The sequence below is a fragment of the Grus americana genome, chromosome 1, assembly GCF_028858705.1.
Source record: "Grus americana isolate bGruAme1 chromosome 1, bGruAme1.mat, whole genome shotgun sequence".
In the NCBI taxonomy this organism is placed as follows: domain Eukaryota; kingdom Metazoa; phylum Chordata; class Aves; order Gruiformes; family Gruidae; genus Grus; species Grus americana.
This window is the reverse complement of record NC_072852.1, coordinates 205,065,900-205,083,996: the sequence shown is the minus strand read 5'-3', so window position 1 is coordinate 205,083,996 and position 18,097 is coordinate 205,065,900. Positions and strand designations below refer to the sequence as shown.

The 18,097-nt window shown below is 36.5% G+C and overlaps 1 protein-coding gene across 1 annotated transcript in view; it reads left to right on the top strand.

The window, feature by feature from the left end:
• The window catches only part of ARHGAP42 (Rho GTPase activating protein 42), a 169,200-nt gene that overhangs the window by 26,678 nt on the left and 124,425 nt on the right, over positions 1-18,097 (top strand). The window contains exon 2 of the mRNA XM_054805869.1: positions 9,139-9,234. Within this exon, the coding sequence (XP_054661844.1) occupies positions 9,139-9,234 (96 nt within the window). The remainder of the gene's footprint in view (positions 1-9,138; positions 9,235-18,097) is intronic.

Genomic DNA, 18,097 nt, shown 5'->3' with positions numbered 1-18,097 from the left:
CCTTGCTAACAGAGAAGAAATATTGGAATATTCCAGTATTGGAAATATTGGAATCCTTACTGTGGATTATCCTTACTGAATGAAAACAAGCATATCTGCAAAACTGGCATTGTATAGAAATGTTTTGATTGAGTGTAACTTAAAAAATACAGTAAGTTAGAAATAGTATTAAGTTGTACCCTACAGCCAATCTTTATAATTCCAAATGTAAAATGAAATTGAATGCTTTCTGCAACATTTAGCCATATTTGTGGAAAATATTTTTAAAAATGCAATTGATGCAAAGGAAAATTTTCTGTCCTGCTTTTAACCATGTGATTAGTCACTTGTAAAGGTTTTATTGTTGCATTAATTCTGAGAACATGGTTTGACAATTGGAAGGTTTAGACCCTAGTGATTCCCTGCATAATCAATTTGTTTTCTAATCAAATGCAGCAGTATTGTTTAACAGTCTTATAAACTAAAATATTGAGAAAGAAAGAATTTTGTAGCAATGAGGTAATGAGAAATAAAATACAAGAATGTGGGAGTATCAAAGCAAAATAAAATTACACCACTTAATATGGCAAAGAGCTATGAAGTTATATATGTGCCTTAACTTCAGAGAAGCAGATGTGCTGTACATACTGTGTGGTGTCCTCCACATTGCTGGTTATAGAGCATACATTTTTAGCTGTGTTTTCATTTTTTCATGTATTTATAACTGTGCAAAGTCAAAATGAGTTAGTCATCATATAGACTTTGCAGCTTTTGCATACTAACCTAAATTTACTTCTGTCTGTTCTAATTATGTGAATCAGATTAGGCTTCCACATCTATAAATGAAGTGAGTTGCGGTAAGGAGAGGAATAGCGAAAAGAAGGATGGAATATTACCAACATTGTCTTTTGACTGTATAACATTATTTGGTTCAAGAGTTATGTTTCTGGGAAGTTTTAGTATGATTTTATCAAGTCAGTATGCAAATGCAGCCTAAAAAAATCCCCCTCTCGTTAAACATTAGTGTTCTGTTCTTGGGTTGTCTTCTTCAAGAATGTGTTGGATTTAATGCTTAACCATACAGAAATACAAAGAATATCCAAAGTACAGTACAAGTTTCTAACATAAGGAAGTTGGGACTTAAAAATGTTGGTATGAATAGCTATGAAGTTTGTAGAAGATACGGACTTTTCAATAGCTCTTGCATCATAGTGTTAAGAAAGTGGGGATTTTGTTGCATTTGATAAAGGGGATTTCTCAGTGCTTACTAGAATGAGAAAGTAAATTGTGCACTTTTCTCATGGAAATATTCATGAGTAAGAAAGCAACACTGAAAAATTTCAAACTGCTGTAGTGCTTTATTTAACCCCAGAGGAATGCAGCAGTGCATGGACTACATGTTGACATATTCTGCTGATGTCCTTTCCCTGGAGATTATGAGAAAGAAATTAGCTTCCTTGAAATTAAGAGCAAAACATCGAGCCTAAGGTGGAAAAGTAATGTGGGGAAGTGGGTTGTTTATTTTAGATGCTTATTATCGTTTCGTGAATAGCAAGTTGGCATTGAATATATACCAATGAAGCTAGCAAATAGAGGGGATAAAGAGTTCATTCAGAGCAACAATGAAAGACTCTGTCAATACAGAGCAGTGGCCCTTGTGCTGCAGAATCTCTGGCACTGGGTTCTGTATTCCGTTGTGGTCTTTTCTTGTGTCTTCTTTAGATGGCATGATGGCAAGTGGCCAGCATTAGCCCCATCTGCCCCTGCAGATAGCCTCTCCTCTGTGCCAGCTTACCCTGTGTTTTGCCAAATTAAATTCTTCTGCAGAAATTTGAAAAAATGTGATCACTCGGAAGAGGAGAGTTCTCTTCCCCCCCCACCCTTTAATCTTTTTTTTTTCTATGGCAGTTGTAGAAGTGAATTTGATTCACAAATTAATTCAGCTGAGAAACAAAAAATAGCAAGTATGTGTGTATGTATTCTAAAAATAGAAGTGCCATGGACCATATTCCATGCAGTGGTGTAGGCTATGAACCATGTGTGGTAGGAAAGACTCTGGTATTACAAGCCACTTGAAACTGAAGATGGCAGAAGCCGTATCAGCAGACTAGACAGATTTTTGTGTGTGTTTAAAAGCCATGTTAACGTGCATTTAAAATTGCTTTCTAACTATAGGCGATATGGGCGTGCCCTTGTGTTGTGGTGGTGTTTTATTAAGCTGGGGTTACCTGTTCTGGCAGCGAAAGCCAGTATTCTTTTCATGTATAGTTGAGGGAATTAGTTGCAGTACTGAGATATGTGCCAACATCCCCATGCTCAGCACTGCTGCTTTGGGCTAATTTGTAAGTCTTGTACAGGTCCCCTTGTTTGTGCTGACCTGCTATCATATACATCATGAAATAGAAAGATTTTCTGTATGTCACAGTTACCTGCGGCCATTGATTTTAATTTATTTTTCATTTTAAAGCAGTACGGAGTGATGAAGAGTGGAAAGAAGCAAAAATTGTAAAGAAAATGTATTTTGGTGCTGTTTTCTGAATTAAAACGAACAACTGTGAAGCTGGGATTTTTAATGAGAAAGCCCTTAAGGCAGGAAGAAATTTGAAATACAGTGGTGATACATGGAATCTTGTATGATCACTGCTTTTAACTGCTTAATCATTCATACTGCCTAAATATAATTGTACTGCCAGCTGCTGTGTTTACAGTCTATGATGTGGAAAACGATGTCCCACTGTGACATGTTCTAGTTACAATCAAATTGACTGTAGCAAACACAGAAGCTGTTGAAGTTCAGTACTTCTCAGTGGGGTGTTCTTGTTCCTCCAGCTTATTTCTGGCTGTTGATATAGCTTGCCTCTGTGAAGCTCGTTCTCATATAAAATAACAAAACCAAGGCAGTCCCCAGTTCATCTTCACAGGAAAGAAACATGTCATGACATATTTAAGGAGACGTGCATCTCACAAGTATTTTTCTGGGTAAACTGTTTTAAAGATTTGTATTTATAATACTGAGAGCTCTTTTTTTCACTTGTATGAATTTTTAAATGTTTCCTTGCTTCTGTCATCTGGCGCAGTAAGAATGCTGCAAATCATGCTTACAGCTGCTGATTCACAATAATAATGTCACCATTATAAATGTACTTTTTCAAGTGTTTAGATAACTTAGCCAGAAAAATTGTTTATAAGATGAGAGTTACTTATGAAGTAAATAAAGAAAATAAATTTGTTTGTAAAGCATTTAAAAGAAAACAAACAAAAAAAAACCCAAACCAGAAAACCCACCGACCTGACTCGTTTTCAGGTACTGAGGAGTAAAAGTCAATGAAGTAGATAAATGGTTCTCTGCATTTTAGCATGCTGTTTTATCAAGTAGTCTGGCAATATTGCTCAGTTTCTGCTGTGTTTTCTTCACGTATGATGGCTCCTTAATGCTCAGTTTTGTTGAGTAACTTGGGTTTTAATAAACCTGTATGTCAGTGCATGACGAAATGACATAGCTCATCAGTCATGGCACCAGCATGCATGTAGTCATATCTGGTAGAGGAGTCAAGCTGCCCAAAGGTACGGAGCACCAAAGGTGACTGTACATGGTCTTCTTTCCAGTCCCCAACTGTCCTGAAATTCCGCTGACTGAAGAATTGCCTCTAATATCCTGCCAGCTCGGGCATTGCCCCTTTGCATCTGCTGTCTTTGAAGCCATACGGTAATAACTAGCTTTGTGTCAGATCACCAGATACGGTGCTGTTACTATTTTAGCCAGAGCGTCTGTTGTTTGAAGTCCCATTTACTGCATTCCGGCTGACGCTCGGGAGTTCATTTAGGCATGTTTAATCTTCTCACTAGGTTTCGACTGCTGTTTTTCTTTATTAACCTAGTGAATGATACTAAGCTTCTCCAAGATGATTGACATCAGTCAGGAAGAGTGTTGGTTATTGGAACTCCATTTGCTAATGAAGTCATCTTTGTAAGTAAATAAGTGGAAGGACTTTGGCTTTGATGTATTTTCTGAGAACAGTTTCTTGCAGGCTGTTACTAGGGTAGGGATACAAGTGCTTTGCAAATGCATCAAGTTTCTGCTTTTGGAGCTTGTTTGACTCCTGTCAAAAGTTTGGGCTTTTTTCTCTTCTTCCAGACTGGCAAAAACAAACAGCAACCTTCTCACCCTAACAAAAAAAAATAATCTTTGAGCTTACCAAATTGTAGAAATCTTGTCAAGTTTCCTTATCTGTAGAACTTGATGCTTGTTGTGAAGTGCTGTGCCAAAACTAATATATGTGTTCTTTCATCCTTCATGTAATAGCATCCATCATTTCATCACATTTTGTTGCAATATATTGTTCTATCTTCCTTCTCAAGATTCTATATATGAATTTATTTTATGATCTGTTTAACAAATCTAGGACAAGAAAGTTGAAGAATAATTCTAGTAATACAAAGGGACTCCATCATAGTTTTATCATCCTATATCCAACACGTAAGGCCCTATCTGAAGCCTAAAATAAGTTAATATATTACAGTTTAAATTAAATCCTTCTTTTGGCAATTTGAAACAAAGTGAATCTTAAATAAACCTGACTTCTAGGGTAATGCAGAGGTTTTTTCCACATTTTTATTGGATAAATGTGTTAAGCAGATTGATCAAAAATGTAAAACTTCAGGCAGAAGTACAGTAGAGTAATGTGTTTCCTGATTCCTCTGTGACTTTCCTGAATGGATGATGATTTTTATTATTATTTTGTTAGCATTATGATACTGATGGTTGGTATTATATTTATCTATATTTAATACTGGTGTTATATTGCTTTCTTGTGGTTAAGCTGCAATTATCCTTTTATGGTTTCCGGTCACATTGTAGTATACTTCTTTTAGTACTTCCGCTGTCAGAGCTCCACAAAAAAATCTTGCTGGCCAGTTGACTTGCTTCAGTGGCTTACTAAAACGGGCAACTGTCAGCTGTCTTCTTCCACTGACTGTAAGTAGCACGTAGATGGCTACTCTTGACTATTTGACTCACTGCAAAAGTGAACTGAATCCTTCTTTGGAACTGGGGAAAACAGGAAACAAAAGGTACAGGTGAGTACTGTCGGCAAATAAATGTTAACAGAATCGTCGGTCAGAAATTCACTCCTCTGGCAACTGAGGGATAACAGGGTGCGTTTTCACTCTTTCGCTGGCACCCGGAGAGATTACTCTATTTGGGTGCCTGCAGAAGAGCAGAGGCAACAACATTTATGTTATTGTTGAGACTTGAGCAGCCATCCTTCCCTGGATAATAGACTTATGCAGTCAGTCAGTAAAACTGGTAAGGTTTTTATAGTAACTTAGAAGATCAGCTAACTCTGCTCGGAAGAGAATTTCTGTCATGGGCTAAGTGAAATAACCTAGTTCATGTGGACTCCATGAAAAGAGGGACATGACTGTCAAGATGTACATGTAAGAAGCCAAGTAAGAGCGACTCTCATAATGCAACATAGCTTGCAGATGATAGGGTGATTTGCCTTTCTATATCTAGAAGGAGCAGGATGTATTGAGGTTTCTCAGTGGACATTAAGACTCTGAGATATACAGTGATAAATGACATCTTGTGAAGCCAGACAAGGTCTCTGCTCCATCCCTCTGCTCTTTTCATTTTTTGTCCAGACAAGATAAGGTGGTAGTGATATCATTTGCCTTCTCTTGATTGAAGAGGCAGTTGCTCTTACATCTGATTTAATTCAGTTTTGAATCCTCATATCTCTGAAAGGAGGCATGCTTATTGCACAAGTGGTCCTTTCTGTGACCAGGTGAATTTTGTAATCGAGTAAAGTGATGATGCTCCTAAGAAAGGAGTTGATAAATATAACTAATTGCACCACTTGGTCCAATGTTATGGACCGCTTGGTCCAACTGCTGTGTTGAGCTGTGAGTTCTTACAGAATAACTCTATTACAGTCTCTAGGAAGCTGTCCAAGTAAGCTGGAATTTTCTGTATAATAATATTTTTTATATTTTCAGGTTAAATTAACTTTGTACAGAACCTGTAAATTAGTGTCATGGGAAACATCTGACTTCGGAACTTCATTTTATTCCTTGTTACACTGAATAGTTTTAACCTTAATTTGGTATTTTCTAATACTTTCAAGCTATTAGACTAGGTCTCATATAGAGGCAGAAATCTTAAATACTATCATTCTGGATGATTGTATGAAGTTATGTAATGAGTTCTGTAATTCTTACTACGTCCGTCATACCCACTATTTCCGAGTTAAGTTAAACGTGCCTCCTTCAGGTTCAAAACACATAACCATTAACACTGTCTGATTTGCTGGCACAGTGAATGAGAGATCAGCATCTGTGTGTGACTAATCCAGGATATAAAATGGAGACTCCACCTTGGATATTTTTATCATTTGTTTTCCTTTCCCTTGACATTTGTTCCACTGAGCCCTGCACGTGGGGAAGAGCGATAGGGCAGAGTCCAAGCTCCCTCATTTCCTTTCGTGTTCACAGAGATGCTGGTCATCGTGGGTAGCTTTTAGATTGTCCAGAGGAAATAAATCTGCATTCCTATTAGTGTTAGTTAATTTTTATATTTCAGAGTACTTGCAGCATAGAATCTTTTTCATTCAGTCACCTTAAGGCCATATTCTTTTTGGCATCAATTGGTATGCAGCAATTTTATAGAAGGGTTCAGGACTCAGTGTAGTAACGTGGTGGAAGAGCAAACGGTAAAACTGTGTTTCTTCCCTTTAAACTCAAAGCATCCTGCTGTGAACAAATTCAAGTTTAGGTCTCTCTAACAGCTGCAGCACAATCAGTTACATAGATATCAAAGATGCTGTATGTGCATAAAACAGAGTGCTTCATCTTATGAAGATCTATTTTGTTTTCATCTCTACAAACACTAGGAAACACTTTGTGTTTTGCATCTAATTTGTTAATATGTTTAATAATATAATCTTCATGTACACCACAGTAGGAAATGTTCAGTAAGGATGTAATAATTCTGGTTGTCTCTTAATGCAAAGCCAAGTATATTTTGATAATGAGAGGATACTTCAGTGTCAGAATACTACAGATTAATCTGTTTGATAACTAATTTCATTACCAGTGTCAGTATGCTGTGAATGACAGTGTGTCTCATGGATAAAATAAGAATTTATATAGAAAATTATGTGATGTGGATGTTAGGAAGCTTTATCATGGAATTTTTTTTTTCCATCTGCAGAAAATACAAAAAATGTTATTTCGTTTAGTGTATAAACATGAATAAATCTTCAAAAATAATATATGGAATATATCTTTAAAAAGAAAAGATGTAAGAAATTACTTGATGTTTTAACTTTTAAATATTGTAAATAGTTGCTAAATAGTTCTATTGACACAGTCCACAGCTTGCTTTTAGAGGAATTACATTTTCTAAGTTTCTGGAAGAAACAGTTAACTAGGGCAGATATCTAAAACCTGCTTTGGTAACTTTTAATATTTTTAATGTTCATATGTTTATGTTAATTTTAATATATTTTATTTTTTTTAATCTTATAGCAACATTAAATAGTCAAAGAGGTAGTAGCCTGCAGGTTGAAGTGCAGCGGGCACCTTTCCTTTGTGGGGGGAGAAAGGGAGGAGCATTCTTTCCTGTTTTCCACATGTTTTATCAAAAAGATACAGAATTTGTTTACCTAATTCTTTACACCCTAGTTATTTAACAGATAAACATATGAGACCTACTAATAGGAGAAAAAAAATATCTGTTCATGTCTGTATTGTCTAAAGACTGCTGGTTATCTTGTTGGACTGATGTTCTCTGTAGCTACATGTGAAAATATGAAAGCAGCAGGCACTGAGCAAATACAGGGGTAGGGCAAAATCCTGGTAGGGATTCTGTCGCTTGATAGTGGTTACCTTTAATTAAAAAAAAAACCAACAAAAAAAACCCAAAAAACAAACTAGGTTTTATTCCTGCCAGGAAAAAGGTTAGCCTTCTAATTTTGTATCCAGCATTGAGTACATGAATATTTGTGGTTTTACAAGAACAGATGGTTAAGGAAGTCACAGAATGGCTGAGGTTGGAAGGAATGTCTCCAGGTCATCTGGTCCAGTCCACCTGCTCAAGCAGGGCCACCTAGAGCCAGCTGCCCAGGACCATGGCCAGATGGCTTTTGGACATCCCCAAGGATGGAGACACATACGTGATGCTTTTGAAACAGAATTTATGACTTGGCCTTTGTTCATAACTTATCCTTACCATGACTTTTGATTAGATTTAGCAGATATCAGAATCTTAATTACCAATTTTCCTGGCTTCGAAATAGATACCATAGATATATACTCTAGGACATAGAGGATTCTTGCTGGTTTTCTGGGCTCATCTGGAGAGGTAGCATTTTTAAGTATTGACTGCGTTCATTCATTATCTAGTTTATCTCTGCATTTGCCATCAGTATACCTAAAAGAGAAAAGTACAGATTTCTGTGGTTACATTGATATTCTGTATTTACAAATATTTTTTGTTAAGAGTGTGTACAATTTTCTGATGAAATTTTATGCTATGAAGTTGGGATTACTTTGACATTTCTTTGGTCGAAAGGTCTGCTCTGTGGAATTCAGTGAAAATAGTGCTCATAATCCATCAACAACCTAGCTGATTGGCAAGCACTTGTGGTTCATTTTTTTTCCTTCAACTTCTTTGTAAAAAGCTTTTACATAACACTGTATAATGTTTTAGCGTATTAGAATAGTTAGAATGTCATTCTTTTGATAATGTTTTATGAAAGAAACTGTCATGAGCTTTATTTTAATCTGCAAACTATTCTTGCAGTATTTTATACAACAGTGGTCTACTTACATATGTACTACATATTAATTTCTTACACAAATTTCTTATTTTTCAAGAAGTATAGCAGTTCTTTAGTTGTCAACACAATATTTGTATATATTAGTGTTTAAAATCTGGCATCTAGCATGTTTCATAGGTTTCTAGGATATCCTGAGTACTTTGATTTTTTTAAAATGGTGATGGGGATTTCTGAATGAAGTTACCATCCATAAAAGGTACTAGACAGGAAACTTTGTAAACAGAAAAAATGTTTCATGCAGAAATGCATGAAACCTTTCTCCAGTGAAGTTGTAGTGGCGTAATTCTGATTTTCTTTTTTTCTTTTTCTTGAATTTTAGATTTATCCATGGCAGTGCAAAAATTTTCACAATCTTTACAAGATTTCCAGTTTGAGTGTATTGGAGACGCTGAAACTGATGATGAAATTAATATTGGTAAGTACATTCTGTGCTCTGGTTGCAGTAACTTTTTATATTGTTTCTTATGTATTTAATATGATATCACAATTATAATGGGGCAGTTAACAGTTTTTCATTAATGGAGCATAGAGCAGAAATAGAAGAATTTCAGTAAGTAGAAATCATGCAAGACTTCAAAAATAGATGTCAAAACCCTGTGTCTTTATGACATAGCTCAGTTCATTGTAGTGCAAAGTTTTCAGCAGTACTTTGTCAACTGAGTCAACTATGAATCTTCTAAATTCTACTGCTATTTTTAATTTGCAGACTGTTTTCATTGGGATACTAAAAGATATACAAGTTTCCTATGAAATAACATAGGTCTGCAAAAAACACTTAAGTGCCTCGTGAGACACAGGAAGTATTTAAGGGTCTAAAACTAGGAATATGTTCTTTACAACTTGTACATTCCTAAGTATATAGTTGTCTGAGCTTTTGCCAGTAAAATTTACTAGCTGCTTAATGTTCCGTCTCTGCGCACACCCAGACTTCTGCATTTGCAGAACTGAACGGCTCAGCTTGTCTTGAATATAAGATTTTTAGTATCTTGAAAATATTCTTCCCTCAGCAGACTTAATCCTGGAAACATTTCCAGGATTCAGAAATTCTGCCATTCTTTGTTGCATGGCATTGCCGTAATTGCGGTGATGCTTTCAGGCACAGCAGCTGGAGTGCTCAAGCTCCTCTTGGTGAGAAACCTGGATTATAATCAATTTTCAGAATGGCCAAGTTTGGTGTCATGAGTTTTACATACCACGCGGCCTCCATGTCTCTCCCAAAACTTCTGGGAGGAAGGAAGGTGGTTGTTAAAGAGTAGTTGCTTCTAAAAATAAATAATTTGGTAGTACAACAGGGAATGTAGGACTTGTTAGTAATTTTTTTTTTTTTTTTTTTAAAATCTATGTAATGCAGCGAGGAAACTTGAATTTGGGCTTTTCCAAGAGTATCTCTTATTATAACCTATTTTCAAGTCTCGTCTCCCTTCAATATTTTCCTTTTCCTGGCTGAGTTACCTAATCATTGGGCAAAAGTTCTGACGTGTCCTTTCACAGGGAAGGTTTGTCTCATCCTCATCCTACACCATTGTGATAGTTAGGACGCTGTCATCAAAGATGGTTGGTATTTGCTCACTGTCTCCCACTAACCTTTGGTGGGAGAGAGGTTTAATTTTACTTACAGATAAAAGTGGGGAGGGAAAACACTGAGTTCTGTTCAGATATAAAACTGCATATATTCTTTAGGTGTATCACGCTTGGAAAGGGACAAAAAATGAATTGTGCGTATGTGCTCTTTCACATTCTACATATTATTTCTTCATTGCTAAAGTTAACTTGTCCACATTTTATACATTGAAACTAAATCTACAGTATCTCAGTTATATCTCTTAGATTTGGTCTATAACTTTTTTAAAAACGTAAGGTTTTGCATTTAAAATTAGGTGATTGAGGACAAAGACAACTTTTATTTTACTTGTAAGGTAAAAGTAGCAAAGAAAAGACATTTTATTGTTTGGACATTAAACAGGCATTTAAAACTATTTAGGAAAAAAACAGAGTTCATGAAGCTTGACAGCTGATTTATTTCACTTGGAGCTTCAAAGAAGGGATTTCTAGCTTCTAAAGCACCCATTGCCTGATGGATTGTCATGTACATCAAAGCAGCTTAGAAGAGTAAAAGGTAAACTGACAGGAATCAAATTCAAGTCTAACAGAGCTTAAACGATACTGTGTCCTTTTATAGGGTAAGGCTCAATTTCTGATCTCCCTAGAGCAGTGACCTAGAATTTGTCTGTATCTTTAACATGCCCCAACAAGCTAGATGTTTGCTTATCATCAAAGACAGCTTTGTATAGATGAATCCCGCTCTCTGTGCCGCCTCCTGCCTTCACCTCCTTTTTTAAGAATATGTATGACTGTGTAGGCCACTGGGAATTTTTACTTCAGTCTGCAGTCATACTCTAACTTGATAAGTTTTGTGTGAAAAGACCGTGTATGTAGGGGCTTAATACAGGGACTACATTCTGAAGATTTTAAAATCATTTTTATTTCAAGCTTAGCATTGGAAATCCACCCTAATCCACCTTAGCATTGGAAATTCACTCTCTGAATAAGGCATCTTGTGTCAGTATCTGATTATTTCTGTTAAAAACACATAATAAAAATCAACTCTTTTTCCAAAATTGAAATAGAAGTGATTTTTTTTCTTCTTTTTTTCTCCTTACCAGTAATAAGTATTTCAAAATGAGTTGATAGCTCCATCAGCTTTTTTTTGAGGCAGTACCGGAGCTGAAGGTCTCTGTTGAACAGCTAAGTGCAACATAATTTTGTGGGTTTTTTTGTCAACCTGAGCTCTAATAACAGCATTCAGTTTTATTTGCATTTCCTGTAACCTGCGCCTTTTTAGATGCTGTCTTTGTACAACTCATCTATTCCAGTAAGCAAATTACACAAAATGCATGAGAAGCAGTTTTAGTTAAGTCCATGACATGCTCAATATACACAGAATTGTGATGGTGTTCTTCATATTTATTTTACTCCGTCTATTTAATCCAATGATTTATTTGGGGCTTTTGTTTTCTTTTAATTCCCATCTAACTTTCATGATTTCTTATTTTTTATTTACAAATGTTTAATTCTTCCATAGAAGTGTTGTGCTTTTTTGACAAAAAATGCTTCTGTCTGTGGCTGTGTAATGCATTTTGTGTAATCTTTCCACATTGTTGCAATTTACCGAGATTTATCTACATAGCCACTTTCAGATATACCCTGCACAGTTTAGAGTCAGACTTTTTTGTGCATGGGTTGTAAGCTATTCCTCTGAATTGCTTGAATAAGCAGATTGTCTTGTTTCTCAGATCATCTACAACTTGATTTTTTTTAAACTGTGAGCATCAAAGGATTCATGCTATAAAAAGCTTTTTCAGATTTTCAGAGATTTGCCCAAACTGGGTTTGGGTACCAGTGGTTGCCAGCTTTACTAGCTTTTCTCATTAAAAAAATAAACAGCTAGCAACAATTGCCAGTGTTGTCTCTTCCTCCGTTTTGAAATGCACATGGCAGCATGTGATTTGCAGCAACACAAGGGCCGTAACATTTGATAGGGCCATGCTAATTAATAGTAGAACACGGATATTAGCTCCAGTTGCATGTGATTCAGCCAAGCTGTAATTTTTTTGTGCAATTGAAAAGTTATGCAGAAAGTGGCATCTTTAAAGCAAGAATAGCACGATGAACAACAGTGATTAATACTAAAAAAGCGTAATAATGAAGGTTTGATGTAACTTATCCTTACTTTAAGGAGAGGGTGTTGCTTCCTCCATCCTACTCACAACTGTGCTTTCCTGAGGCTGAAATAGCCAAGACTTGACAACACTTTGCCATTTGCTCTTTTCGATATATCACCCTGTGCAGTTACTCGCAGCCCCCTTTGCAATTAATATTTTGCACAAAGATTAAATACTTTAAATTTAAAATTGACAGTGTATGAATGTAAAGGAGGACAGTCATTTGTCCTGCCCAGTCAGAGTTTTGTGCAAAATAGATGCATGATTTTTACACATTTCAAACCTTACAGGTGACCTAGAATGATACACAGATGGGATAGGTGCAAGTTTTTAATGAACAAGTCTCTTTGCCTGTATAGTGTATACTGAGGAATAAGTTTTGCAAGGAGAAGGTTTGCCCAGCTCCTCCTTTCCTGATAATTATCCAGCTTGTGTCACCTGATTCCTTCCCCAGGAATCTCCCTGGCTTTTATCCTCTGTTCTTCTCTTTGTGTTATCTGGATTGTGGCCGATACAGATGAAAATAATAAACATTATTATTAAACTCAATGGAGTTCTGTCTTGCTTCTTTAACAAGTTCTTGTCTATTTTGTATTGTGGCTAATTATAATTCAGTAAGATTTAATATCAGCAGTGTAAGACCGTGCTGTTCAGAATTAAAAGAAACCAAGACAAATAAATACATCCTGATATTTCAGCATTTTACTTTAGTATCTGTTTTATTATTAGTGTGTGCTATTTAGGAAAAAGCACTGAAAGGTATGTGTATGTGTGTTTCATTCTGTCACCACTAGGTCTGATTTTATTTTTTTTTTCTCCTGAAGAGAATTATGATGTTTCAGGTAGCATCAGATGCTTAATTTAGGAATGTAATAGGATTATGATGATCTATGAAATCATTATTAATTGAGCCACAAGGAATAGGTCAGAAGTTCTAAAATGTGATATCTTTCCTTGTGGGAACTGAATTCTGCTCTTGCTGCTGGCAGTTGTGGCTCATGTGATCTTTGCTGACTCACACCTCAAGTGGTTCATGGGTTTATTAAAACTGCTAGCAGCTAACCATCTACAGAACTGTTAACTCATACCAGGCAATGTTGTATACGGCAGTTAGTTTCAAGTCGAACTTTGAAAAATCAGCAAAAATGTACTAGGGAGAAAGAACTTTAAAAAAAAAAAAAAGGAAAAAGAAAAACTTTAATAGTAGTTGTTTGTTAGAGTTCACTGCTGTGTTCTTAAGGCACGCTTGTTTGAGTTGAGCAACAATGCCAGAAACCCAGTCTTCTTTTTGCTTGTACTTGGCATCCACATGCACAATGTTTTTGAGTTAGTAGCTGCTCTGCCCTCTTGGAGAGTCTGTCAGAGGACAAGCATCCTGTCGTTCAAAGCAGCAAATAGATCTTTCTTGGGAAATTTGTGTATAAAACTACACAAATAAGAGAAAAAAAATCAGAAAGTTTCCCTCCCCCAGCTCTTATAACGATGTAAAAGGTTAAATGACATTAAGAGGTGCCAAATTCAATTTTTTTAATGCTACAAAGTGTGCATGCAGTGCTTTATCAAAATGGAAACAAAACAAACAAAAAAGAGAACTTACAGGAGCTTTATGCCTGCCTAAAAATTGTGTTGAGGCAAATCTTGACAAATCATTATGTGGTCATTGCAGTGTCCGAGTTAGGAGACTCTCTTTTGGAGCCACTGGGAGGCTAATCGGGAACCTCAGAAGGTAGCTGTCAGGCTAGTCATGATTTCAAGTCACTGGATCTCTTTTGTTTGAGGTAGCAATGGCTTCTTGACTTTGCCTGTTTTGGAATTTTTTATTAAATGCCATTGAGCCACCTACGGTCTGAATCACTTGGATATCTTACAGGCCATCTCCTTAATCACTTGAGGTTAATTTTGACGTTCAGGAAAGTTCTTTTTAGGGTTAATATTCTACCAACTTTGCACTGGATTCCCATTTGTAACCAGGTTTCTGAATGGAATTACCAAATACAGCTAAAATGAATTCCAGCAGCTCAGGTCTTCTCCTGCCTTATCCAAACCAAGGAAGGAGGAGGATCTTGCCACCACTTTGAGGATAGAGTTCTGGGGGTGGATATTTTTAGTGTAGGCATCATCCCAATAACTTTTGTAGTGCTTGAGTTTGTTGACCTTGTGGAACGTATTAGAGACAAGCGTATTTACAAAAGGTGGGGTTTGTTTTAGATGGGTGGGGAAGAGTTGAGTCCTGAATTAGCATAGAAAGCTATTTGCAACTGAGAGTGAATTTGCATAGAAAGAGTGTACGCTGTTTTTCCACAGTAATTACCTGCCTAGATTTGCCAGCTCTTTTTCTTCCAGTTGGAAGAATGGATTTTAAGATTAACTTTTTAGGTGACCTTCAAACCAACTCTGCATAAACTACTTGTAAGATCTGAATCACAGGACAGAGTTCTCTGGTACTCCCATTGGACTAGTTTTATCTACAGAAGTTAAACAGCAATGAATTATGGGAGGAACTCAGCACAATCAGGGTGTGAAATGCCTAAAGTATTTGTTTAAAATCTGTTAAATCTGTTCCTACCATTTTTTTTTTTTTTTAAACAAATGCCACCTGTTTCCAGAATGCTATTGTTTCTTAACTCCAAGAAATGAATAATTTCATGCTAGAAGCATAGAAGCTTCAAAACAGCATCTGGACGACAAAGAGAAGGTTGGCATTCTGTTGCTCCAGAAGAGCTCTTGTCCTTGCTGTGGAAGGTCAAATGAGGCTGACAAAGCAGGAAATAAAATAATGTTGCAACAGGCCTTTATCTGTGCAGGAGAAAAAGGTAAAATAAGATCAACAACACAGGCTTTGTTTTTTCTTCTTCTCCAAGATACCTATCAGCAGGTTCTTAGAATTTGCATGCTCCATTCCCTGTTACCTTAAGATGCATATTCAAATGAAAAAAAATAAATAGATTGAGGTGGCTGATGCAGTTCCTGTGTGTCCTACCCTTCTTCTGTGGCAGGAGTAGCTGGATGTGAAGTAGGACATCTCCTGAGTCACTGAAATTTACATCCTGGTGCACTAAGGGAGTCTGAAGTTCATGCTAGGTCATTTTATTATATAGGGCTACAAGCTGGGGTGTCTCAGCCCGCCACTTGCCTTGGAGCTTGTGCTGTTTACAGAAAGAGGCTGAGGCAGGCAATAGACAGCAGTAGCTTTGGTTGTCCTGGTGCATTCTGCCAAGGAGATTAAATGAGTCAACATTTGATCTGAACAGCTGAGTAGACAAGTCCATGCTACTCATAGATCAAGATGAAGTATCTGTTGTGTCCCTCATTAATAGTTTGATCTTCTGGACTCTTGTAGATTCATTCTACTTTATCGTCCTCATTCCGTGCCTTCAACATACCTCTTCTTCCCTCCTTCATCACTTAGCTTTGTTATTTCTAGACTTGGACATCTCAGTGGAAGTACAAGTGCCTGTGGAGAGACAGTCTGAGGACTAAAGAACTGCCTCATGGAATTGGTTTGAAAACAGCTGGTATGTACCATTGCTGTGTATAATACACTTCTAGTAAAAAGGCATGATGCTTTAGAGTTGTCAAGGTAGTATACCTCTTGAGCGATAGGCGCTTGTTTTCAAAAACAGGTATTGGTTTGATCAACTCAGCTTTGAGATGTTCATCTTCAGGTTCGAGCAAATAAGATGAAGGATTTGTACTTACTGAAATCAAAATCCTTAGTAGAGATTAAGAGTTTTAAGCACAGGAAGGCATTGATTCCTTTGTAGGCCTAAATTCAAGAAAGCAATTATGGCAAATCTAACATTTATTGAAGTATCTGATATTTTTCCTAATTAAAGTGTTTCACCATTCAAGTAATAAATGCACTAAATTTTACAAATCAGAAAAACTGTATTAATGATTCTCAGCTGTATTCTGAATATATTGCTTTTCCTTTTACTTTCCCTATTTCAGCACCTGCAAAGAGCTACACACAAATAAGGTTTGTACAGTTGGAAAGATTGAAATATCAGGGTTTTTCTCCCTTTATTTAAAGTATGGATGTGCCTCTGAAGAATCGGGGATTGGCAAGTCTGAAATACAGTTGTAATTACTTTGAACTCCTTTGTTTGTGGAATGCTAGGATTGAATGTTACTTTTGCAGCTTAATATGCTGTGTGATGCCAAGTGCTTATTTCCCACATTACCTTGTTATTCAGCTGTTCAAAAAACTTGAGCATGAAGTAGCAATTGTTTTTTTAGAATGAAAGATTTGTATTCATAGTCAATTTATATCATGATTCTCTCCAGTGAAAGTGGAGGGGGGAGGGGAGACACAACAAAGGACAGCAAGAGAGGACTTAAAGAATGTCTGATTTAACCAGAATCCACCTGGATCTTATCTGTTTCTCAATATTCCATGTTTTTTAAAGGTGTTTTTCTGACAGACTGTGGATATCGGTCAACTCTGGAGAAGTCTGATCTGTTCAAGTCAAAGGTTAATGGTTAATTTAGTTAAGGTAAAGACTAATTAGATTAAATAGACTTTTACGGTATAGGCAGTTATGCTGTTAGTTTCAATGGGCACCAATTCAAGCTGCTAGCATTTCAAAATAGGTCTCCAGAAGCACTTTAAGGTCCCTTTATACCTCTTGGACAAAAGCTAATGGATTGAATATTGTTCCTCACACCCTGCTGAGCTATGCAGCTCAGCCCTGGGACTGCTGTGCACGTGACTCCATCAGGTGGAAAGAGAGGCTGATTTCTCTTTGGCAGATATAATAATTTTAAACTGTATTTTGTAGTGGCATAGAGATGCAGTATGGCTTAATGACCACTTGTCTAAAACTGTTACCTCTTTATTCTGTGAGAACATGGCGAAAATAGATTTGTTATGTCCCGAAAGCCTTCACTCCTTCACAGAAGTGTAGAAGGAAGAGAAGAGACAAGAAAAGTGATTTATTAATTTGTGGAAGGGTTTTGATATAGCACCCTGTGAGAGCGAGTGACTGCCTGGTAGATCCATTCAGTCCCGTGTTCCTAACAAAATGGAAGAAATTGCTTAGATGTTTTAAAATGTTTCTGCTGTCACTTCAGGATGCCATGTTTTGGGAGAGGTGCTATAAACTAATAGACTCCAGAGTGGCCTTTTTCTACCACAGCTCTGCTGGTGTTGTATTAATAAATTGTTGTGTTGAAGAATTCATGCTGCAGATGATAGATAAGTTTCCAAATTGAATGGTATATTTTCAAAATATTTGCTGCTCTTGTAATCAGAATAAACACTTAACACAGGATAGGTATATTGCAGCTTTTTTTTTTTTTATAAAGTGTGAAAAGGTAGTTTGTGGTATTTGAATAATTGTTTGGTGCGGGTTTGTTTTGGTTTTGTTTTTACTAACAGACTGTGAGACAGACAGCCATTATAAACTTTAAAAAAAAATTCAGGACATTAGGAAATATTTTGCCCTTGTTCGATCCATTTAGAATTTTCTACCTGTATTTGTTTTATGAGGTTCTGCATGAGTAGGGCATGGCAATTTACTGATATTAAGTCAAGTAATTGGATTTATTTAAATT